General features: G+C 33.2%; 3 protein-coding genes across 3 annotated transcripts in view; 1 reads left to right on the top strand and 2 right to left on the bottom strand.

Annotated features, from left to right (window-relative positions):
- LOC106103073 overlaps window positions 1–618 on the bottom strand; it is a 4,019-nt gene extending 3,401 nt beyond the window's left edge. Inside the window, exons 1-2 of the mRNA XM_013282734.1 lie at window positions 404–618; window positions 85–164 (exon numbers count right to left, since the gene is read on the bottom strand). Of these exons, the coding sequence (XP_013138188.1) occupies window positions 85–164; window positions 404–456 (133 nt within the window). The 5' untranslated portion in view covers window positions 457–618. The remainder of the gene's footprint in view (window positions 1–84; window positions 165–403) is intronic.
- A 219-nt stretch (window positions 619–837) lies between these two features.
- Window positions 838–9,152, top strand: part of LOC106102987 (DNA mismatch repair protein Msh2-like) — a 23,421-nt gene continuing 15,106 nt past the window's right edge. The window contains exons 1-2 of the mRNA XM_013282614.1: window positions 838–986; window positions 1,639–1,688. Of these exons, the coding sequence (XP_013138068.1) occupies window positions 950–986; window positions 1,639–1,688 (87 nt within the window). The 5' untranslated portion in view covers window positions 838–949. The remainder of the gene's footprint in view (window positions 987–1,638; window positions 1,689–9,152) is intronic.
- LOC106103042 lies at window positions 2,264–7,668 on the bottom strand. The gene is made up of 3 exons (XM_013282684.1): window positions 7,565–7,668; window positions 4,382–6,728; window positions 2,264–4,114 (listed from the first exon to the last, which is right to left on the bottom strand). Exons 2-3 carry the CDS (start codon window positions 6,714–6,716, stop codon window positions 2,361–2,363), a joined length of 4,089 nt encoding a protein of 1,362 aa, XP_013138138.1. The 5' UTR covers window positions 6,717–6,728; window positions 7,565–7,668; the 3' UTR covers window positions 2,264–2,360.

Here is a 9,152-nt window from a genome sequence, read left to right as displayed (position 1 = left end):
CACAAATTCCTTTAAATGTGATTAAGGTGTCTTAAATATTGTAAAATAACAAAATTCAAGCAACAATACGCAATCTCCTCTCACCTATTGCTCCACTGGCCACATACAAAAAAGCAAGGCCAGTATCTAGAGAGTTCGTTTCTTTTGCTACTTGTAAACAAAGACTGGAAAAAAATAAACGTATTGTAATAATGAGGAATCATTTTGTATATATTTTTAATTTTCATTATATTTACATATTTAATACAGTTAAAGGAAACATGTAGTAACAAAAACAAATATTTTACTGTAGTTGTTTTGTTAAAAATGTTGAAATCTCACGAGATATTTTTTAAGTCAATTATTTGGAAGCTACAATGTAAATACAAACAAGAAAAAAATAGCTTGTCTTATTAATACTTACGAAAAAATATATGTTGCCGATAAAACAATAAGCGCACATTTGAAAATCAACATTTTGAGTTTTGATAAATAAAGGCAAACATTTATTTATTATAAACAAAACTCGATTTTTTTTCCTCACAACACAACACCGATTGACAATTGACCTGTATATTTGATTTGTGTCAAAAACATCCGACTTCCGACATTTGGACAGGGACTTTTGACGTTTTTACTACGTGGAGAGCCCAGATTAAATATGGTGATTTTTCATGAAACTATTTTAATACTTAAAAAAATCTTTTGAATTTCGGATTCAAATATGAAATTAAGTAGTATTAAAAAGCACAGGATTTTTTTAGGTATTAAACAGTAAAAACAAAAAAGTAACGATTTACAATCTCTAACACAGTTTATTCTGTGCCATAAAGCGCGCCACTTTTGTAATATTTTGACTTTGACGTTAAAAATAGTTTGAGAAGTTTGCAATATATTTAATAATATCAAATAAATAGTAAAAGATATTATACACTTAAGTATCGTATAATTTATTATTATCTTAAAAACAATGTCTACTTTGCAGCCTATTCAAGCTTTGAACTTAGGTAAGGAATACCCATGATTTGTTTTGTATGCAATGGTTATTGTTCAAAAATTTGTTGTATTGTTCAAAATCCGAAGAAACAAATCAAAACGATGAGTTTTCTTGGTAATACATTATAAAAATCGATTTGTTTGTTGTATTTGGTTAGAAAGACTAAGAGCTAAATGTACATATCTTGCAAAACATTTAATGTTTGCAAATGTATCGGCGAGAACCATAATAATTTTATCATCAACAAATTTCTTTACTGATCGGGAATGAATGCAAAGGGAATGTTGTCATTAAACTAGAAGTGTATAACAGAATTGTTTTTCATCAGCTTTTACTCAATGTTTGTGATTTTAAAATGTGCCCAATCCGCTAAGCAAGTGCCATAGAACAGAAACTGAACTAAACAGAACCATGATAGTAATAATATATAATAATTAAAACACAATTATTCACATTCTTTTATTAGTCATTGATCAATCAGTAGCAACACATTTAATCCAATCAATGTTAATACATAAATACATTGAATCTAGAACTCCTCTGCCATCACACTTGTATTCATAAATAATGTCATGTCTTAACTACTTTTGACAAAAATAGATAGATAGAAATATGTTATAATTGTTGCGACAGTATAAAGCAAATGTTTTAATTCATTTCAGATTCAGTCCAGCAACGAGCATTCATCAAATACTACAACTCCCTTATAGAGGTCAGTATAGTAGTTACCATATGGCCAGGAGGAAGGGAAGTCTCTGTATTGAGACTCCAAAAAAATTGGTATAAAAATTACTATGAATTAGACCATATTAATGGTTGTTTCTCCTCCTGGCCACACCTGTATGTTACTATAAATTTGCACTGCATCAAAATGTCTCATCTCGTTACCTGGTTTCAATTTACTTTATAATTTAAGAAAACAGATACATTAAAGTTTATATATTTAAGGACCAATACAATATTTTTTTTGTGTTTGAAATTTATATGTTTCAAGTTGCAGTTTGTCCATGATTGAGGGCTTGAATGTAAAACAAGTTTGGTGCCTTGTAGTTTTTTATGTATTAAAAATATTATTACAGTCCAAATTAATAGAATTAAAGACTATCATTTGTTTCTATGTAAATAAATAGTGCAGTCCAAAGTCATAGTAAAATCAAAATAAACAGATGTTAAAGCTAATTCTTGGTAAAATATATAAATGTGTTCTATTACTTAATTGTGTACTTTATTAATTAATTGTAAAGCCAATGTGTTATATTTTCTTTATTAAAGTATTTTAACTATTATATATCTTATTTACATATATCTTATTTATTAACTAAAATTAACAGTATTTTAAAAGTAAGGTTTTCTGGCCATTTTGTGTTAAAAGTTATTTGCATTGTTAAGAGAACCATGACATTACTTTCTTTTTAGCATTTGTTAATTTGTTACCTACAGATTTCCAAAAACCATGTTTTTGTGCGTCTGGCTCTGGCTCAGTAGGTGTTAAATCATTCATTTTAGTTTGATGTGTTGCCTCAATTTCTTTTATTTCTTCATTTATCTGTTTCTCATCAAACTTTTGTGAGACTTCCCCTAAATATAATAATTGTTGGTCTAAAACTTGGGCAAGATTATTTTCAGAATTCCAATCACTTTGTTGTTGCTGTGCAAAGTTTTCTAATTGGCTGGGATTTTGTAATTCCTGTGTTTGCTGAAAATCTTCAACATGCTGTTCCAAATTTTGTTGTTCTTCAGGTTCATAGTCTTCATTTTTTTGGTCCAAATGTTTGGGGACATTTGTATAATAATTATCAGAATGATGATACATTGGAAGAGTGTTGGTATTGTGTCCAAATTCTTCCTTATTTCTTGATTGCTGATCATAAATTTCTCTTCTAGGTGTAAATGGTGTAGAAGTTCGTTTCTTATTCTGATTAAATATAAACTTATTGTTGATCGCTTGTACTAATTTTTCTTCATTTTCATTTAAGTCAGCTAATATATTTTTATCTATGTTAGTTGCAATTGTTGGGATTGGCGAAAGTGGTGTGCTCGTAGAAGTTATTACAACCTCATCAGAATCTTCATTTTCAATTTTTTTTATTAAGTCTTGTACTATTTTTAATTCTTTATCACTTAGCACGTTAAATTTATTTTTGTCACTATTTGAGTCTGCCGGTTGTACGTTTAAATGTCTCGTTAAACTCAAAGCATCTATTTCATTTGGTGTTTTGTAAGGTTTATTTATCACAGAGGTATCTGACGTTAAATCAGTATCTTCAGGTCCAATATCACCGCGACCTACATCTTTTGGCCTTGAAATTTTATCTTGATTTGGTGTAACATTTGGTTTAGATAAATTCGTATTTATTTGAGGCTTCAAAGGTTCCGGTGTGTTGCGCGTGGCACTTGGCTTAATTTCTTGTGACCAGTCTGTTGAATCCACTTTATTAGACTTTTGTGTATCTTCTTCATCCTCGTCAATGTCTTTAAGTGTCTCTTTTGCTATACCATCAATTTTATCCCAAAGACCGCCTAACAGTGAAGAATTTTGTTCATCTTGTGAATGAAATTCTTTATCTGGCTCTACAGAATCACCATCAGTTTTATGCCACTGACCACCTAACGGATGTGAGTTTTTTTCAGTTGTTGAATGTGCGCTCTTTTCTGTTTGTCTCTGTAAATTATTAGCGTTGTGCCAGTCAACATTATTTAAGCCTAAATTTTCATTTTGTTCAAATGGTCTCTGTTGTATTGTGTCTTCTTCCTTTATGTTCCACGTGTTTTGTGTTTGTTGGCTATGAAATATTTTGGGGGAGTCAAATTCGTATAATTCTGGATTTTGAGCTTCATCAGGTCTGTCATTATTTTTGTTAGAAGTATGTGTTGGATTATGGTTATTTAAATCGAAATTGGAGGTTTCTTGCTGAATGGCACCCAAATTAAGCATTAAATTATTCCAAGGACCCCTAATTAAATCTTTATCTTCTTTTTGAGATAAATTACTTCCGCTGTCATGTTTTTTGTCTGTTAGTTGAGAATCTTGAGTGTCATTCAAATCAAAAACATTTTGCCGCTGGCCAAATTCTTTGTTATAAAAAACCATTTTGGGTGTTTGTTCATCTTGCTCCTGTATTTGTTGTTCCACATCGCCTATTTTAAATTTTCAATTTATCATTATTTATGTCCGAAAAAATCTAGTTTAAAATACATTCATAAATTTTGTAAAACTCGCATCAATGATATTTTTTATTATTAATTTAAAATTTAGTTTATTTCAAAAATTAACATGATGAAGTATTTGAATAATATGTTGTTGTTTTAATTATTTTATTTATAAGAAATGTTTATTTTGTATGTTTTGGTCATTTGTCTAGCGTATTTTTAGATATAGAATTTTTGTTTATATTGCATACTTACTTTGCGTATGTTGATTGAAATCTTCCAATTTTTGCCAACTGCGATTCTGCTGTTCCGTGCTTCCCCGAGTAACTTGTTGCTGTTGTCCTAAGTCTTCTGCTTTATCCAATTTATTTTGTGATTGCTGCTCAAAATTTTCTATTTTGTCCCATTGTGTTTGAGTTTGTTGTCCAAAATTTTCTAGCTTATCCAATTTTCCTTGTGTCATTTGACCTATTTCTGGCATATTGTCCCATTGGTTTTGAGTTTGTTGCCCCATAGTGTGTAAGGTATCAAATTTTTGCTCTATCTCTTGACTTACAATGTTATCCCATTGACTTTGAGGTTGTTGCCCTAAATCTTCGAGCTTATCAAACTTTTCCTCGGTTTGTTGTCCTAAATTTTGCAAATTATCCCATTGATTTTGAGGTTGTTGCCCTAAATCTTGTAAGTTATCCCACTGACTTTGAATTTGTTGTCCTAAATTTTGTGAATTCTCCCAATTACTCTGTTCTTGTTGCCCAAAGTTTTGTAGGTTATCCCATTGATTTTGTGTTTGTTGCCCAAAGTCTTCTAAATTTTCCAAACGGCTTTGTGTTTGTTGGCCATATTCTTCTTGGCCATGGTACATATTTTGGTAAGCCTGATTTTCTGGTTTATACCGTGAGTCGGCAGAACGAGCTACTCGTGCGTGACCTTCTTCGTCGCAATCACTATCGAATCCATTTTGTGAAAAGCTATGATGAGCTTGTTTGTATTGGGATCCATAATGACGCGAAGAGTACTCTCCTTGACTGGCTGACGCAGCAGTTAATTTCTGAGATGCCTGGCCATCAAACGCACCACTTCCAGCTGGTTTAATGATGTAAGGGTCGCCTTGTCTTTCCCAAGACTTATGATAAGAATAAGAAGAATGGTAACTTTTAGGTTTCGTACTCAGTGACTGCACAAGATTTCCTGAATCAGCAGCATTAGCAATACCTTCTTCTGAATTCGTTCCGTGTGAAACTTTATTGTATCCATTTGTATTCGCGGTTAATAAAGAACTAGTGCTACCGGTTTTGTATCCATTTGCATTAGAGGCTAACAATGAACTACTGCTGCCTGTATTGTATTCATTAGCATTTGAAGCTACTAAAGAACTACCGGTCTGAGAAGCACTGCGTCTACCAGTGTTATATCCATTCGTGTTTTCTGCCAATGAAGAGCTGGAGCTATGTTTCGTGTTATAGCCTGCTTGATATCTAGCTTCTCTTGATGACTGAGTGTTAGCCGTAAATGCTGTGTTACTCGCTAGGGAATTGTAAGCGTTCATATTTGATTGGTGCTGAATATTTTCAGAATTTCTTTCCTCGTTTAAGTCTCCGCGTGTTTCACTCTGAACAGCAAATGGATTAACTGTCGGTACAGCACCGGGGACATTTATCGGCTGAGTATTATGTTTCTCCCATTCCTTGTGGTAACTGTATGAGGATTCATAACGTTTAGGGGCATTCGAGGTCCTGTAGTGCACTTGCTGTCCATCAGTATTTAATAATTCTGTTTCTCTGTTAATGTTACTGTTCTCATGGGTAAAAGAGGTATCGCTGTGATCAGCATCGTAGACTTGAGCAGTGAGCGGCACGGTCCTCCTGATTCCGGGTCGAACGATAACTCTTACCGGAGCAGTAGTTAAGATACGGCTTCGCATATTGCTGCCATACGCACCTGTACGATCTAAATTAGAGGCGCTTAGATCATAATCGTGATGGCTCTGAAATCCTGATGTAGAAAGCTGGGCAGCTTCACTTCCATAACCGTAGCCATGGGCGCTTTGTAAATGATCTGCGGACTGCAAATTATCTGTTTGCATGTATTGTTGAGATTGATCGCTAGCTTGGTAGCCTCTGTACCCCGAGCTATGGGCGCGGTTGCTACTGCCGTACGCGCCGCCGTTTAATCTAGAATTTCCGAATGCTGAACTTTGTGACATCGTAGAAGAATGTGAATTATCAAATGATTCTGTCTCGTCGAAATTTCTACCTTGTAGATTGCTCAGGTCATAGTGGCCGGAGCCGTAGATTCCTCTAGAGTTGGCAGAACTATACACGCTGCCGGTTCTTAGTTTGTACCCGTCTCCAAGTTCACCTTCGACATTACGCACAAGTCCACTCATCTGGTTCTGCGCTAAGCCATCCATGTTATGTGCCTTTTCGTAGTTACCACCCATATTTCCTCTTTGAGCCCCATAGAAGCCGGACTTACTACCTTCATCTGTGGAGCTTCTGGAGTACTGGAAATCCTCCTTTTCCTTATAAAATTCCGGTTTTGCAAAGGCCAAAGCCGTAAAAGCGGCGATGACAAGCAAATATCTCATCTTGAAAGACTCCTGGAAATAGAAAAAAAAAATTATTGCACAATTATTAACGAGATATTTGTACTAAACTTTACACGAACACGGTCTGTGTTTTAAACAATCGTAAATATTAATAGTACACTCATAGAAAATGGAACGTAGGGTCGGTAGTGCTACTTAATTGGGCAAACATCTGATTTGCAATGTCGGCAAAATGATTATTAAATTAAATATTCACATGCAGCACCGTGTCCGCACTAGCATTAACTAATTCTATGCCATATTCGAAAGTAACAAAAAGCGAATACCGATCGATATCATTTCCAAGTTATAAGCTATTTTTTTAAACAATGAATAATGACTGTTTACTGTAATTTGAATAATTGAATTTTAAAATCCTTGGTTTTAAATATTTAAGGCAATATATATATTAGAACAAAGGGGTCTCAAATTAATATTTTAAAAACAAAAATCCTTCTTTCTAGAAAGACTTCTTTAATCATACGCTAGTGATTTGTGTTACTTTTTTAAATCTTTGTTTTCGCTTTTGTCGTCCTGAACATAAATCTGGAACGTAGTTTTGCAGCGTATCGCGTTACGAAATAATCTCAAGCAAAATTTTAATAGTTATTGTTATTAATAATAGTATTCAGCATGTAAAAGTCCAGATGTTAATGAAATATACGCACCTTAATTATTATTCTAGAAATCGAAAGCTATACGGAAATTATGCCATAGTGCACTTACTCTCTTTATTACGTAATGTTTCAAATTACTTTTCATAATAAATTAATACAATTTAAAAAACATGTATGTTTCAACCATCAAATATAAACAATTATCAAGGCATTATTTTAAAAAAAACTTACGATTTCTCTGTCTTCCTATTTATTCATGGATGTGGTCGCCAAATACGGTACACTTGTCGCGTTAAACTGACTTTGACCGAACGGGAGACGCCAATTTATTGTTTTAATTCTATATCTCAGCTAAGATAACCTCCTGGCAGGTCGTGTAGCTCCGCGTTCTCAGAAGCGGCCATGCAAAATATAACACGTAACATACCTCATCAATCCTTGACAAGACACTTATTTTTGTTGGTGATCAATACATGAATCACTAAAAATCCTTTCAAAATTTAATATTCCATCTTGTTTGTGTCATGAATCAGCATGACATCATGCAATCGGGACATGTTACTTAATTGCATTTAGTCTGAATTTGATTAATTTAAACATCTTCTGTTTTATCTGAAAAAAATCAACAGTTAACTGTCATATTCTGTGATTAATCGATTGCTAATACTCTTAAGCCCGCTACAGACGTTTAGATAAAACTGAAGGTTAGAATCCTGGAGACATAAAATTAAAAATGTAACCATGTTAGAGCGCATGAAGAAAAAGACAGAAGTGATACATTCAGTTAAGAAAAGCAAGCCTTCGAAATGCCAAATACGAACTACTGCAGCTCATGATACAAGGCAAGATTCACGGAAAGCGAAGTGTAGGTCGAAGAAGAACGTCCTGGCTCAAAAACCTATGCCAGTGATATGAAAAGTTCACTTTTCAGAGCCGCGGCGTCAAGAACGCAAGTCGCCCTAATGATCGCCAACCTTCGAAAGAAGATGGCACTTTAAGAAGAAGGTTAGAGGGAATACGGCAGTTAATTTTAAAAATCGTGATAGGATATTGGATGATCTTTCGGATAACGACTAGGTCTCTCCGATATTAACTAGACTAGAAAGAGATGTACTCAGAACTTTCCATTATAATTAAGGTCAGAAAACTTTAAATATTGTAGCAATGCTGTGAGATTATAATAAAAAGATTAGCAAGACTTAATACTTAATTGGTAATGCATTTGTGTTGGTTAAAATGACACTATGTCTGCGTTCTTCAATGAATAACTTTTCTTCACAGTTGTATTGTTATTAGTCATCAATACAAAAAAGTACGCAAACAAGATATTAATAATAACGTTGGTTTGTTACTATCATAAACATTGGATAAGTCGACGTGATTTCTTCTTATTGTAAGATAACAAGAGCAAATGTCTCGTTTATTAAAATTATTAACGGGCCGCAGAAAACAGTATGGTTTTCAGTTTTTATGAAGGTTTCGAACTTTGCGTTTCATCATTTATTTATAGACGCTTGTACAAAATATAATACTTTTTCATCTTCGTTTTTTTGTTAGATTCAATTTATTTATGCAATAACGGATTTCAAAAGTCTTTGAAAACTTTGAAAATGCAAAAGAATAACCGTAACAGAGCAAAGATAACTGTAATTATATTAATTATTGTTGGTTCTCGATGTCTTATTGTCGATTATTTTTATAATAAATCACTAATGTATCGTGAAGATAAATAGCCCCATTTTAATATTGCTTACATTTTATAAGTAGGACAAAGATACAAGGACAGAGGAAAAAACAATGAAAATATTAATTTGTTATA

Source organism: Papilio polytes, unplaced genomic scaffold (assembly GCF_000836215.1).
Source record: "Papilio polytes unplaced genomic scaffold, Ppol_1.0 DF823879.1, whole genome shotgun sequence".
NCBI lineage: Eukaryota > Metazoa > Arthropoda > Insecta > Lepidoptera > Papilionidae > Papilio > Papilio polytes.
This window is presented reverse-complemented; position numbering and strand designations above follow the sequence as displayed.

Excerpts from the sequence above, each read along its gene's own strand:
- LOC106103042 (XM_013282684.1), bottom strand. The coding sequence starts at position 6,716 with ATGAGATATTTGCTTGTCATCGCCGCTTTTACGGCTTTGGCCTTTGCA. Across the intron at positions 4,115-4,381 it reads TTTCAATCAACATACGCAAA|GCGATGTGGAACAACAAATA; the intron begins GTAAGTATGCAA and ends AATTTAAAATAG.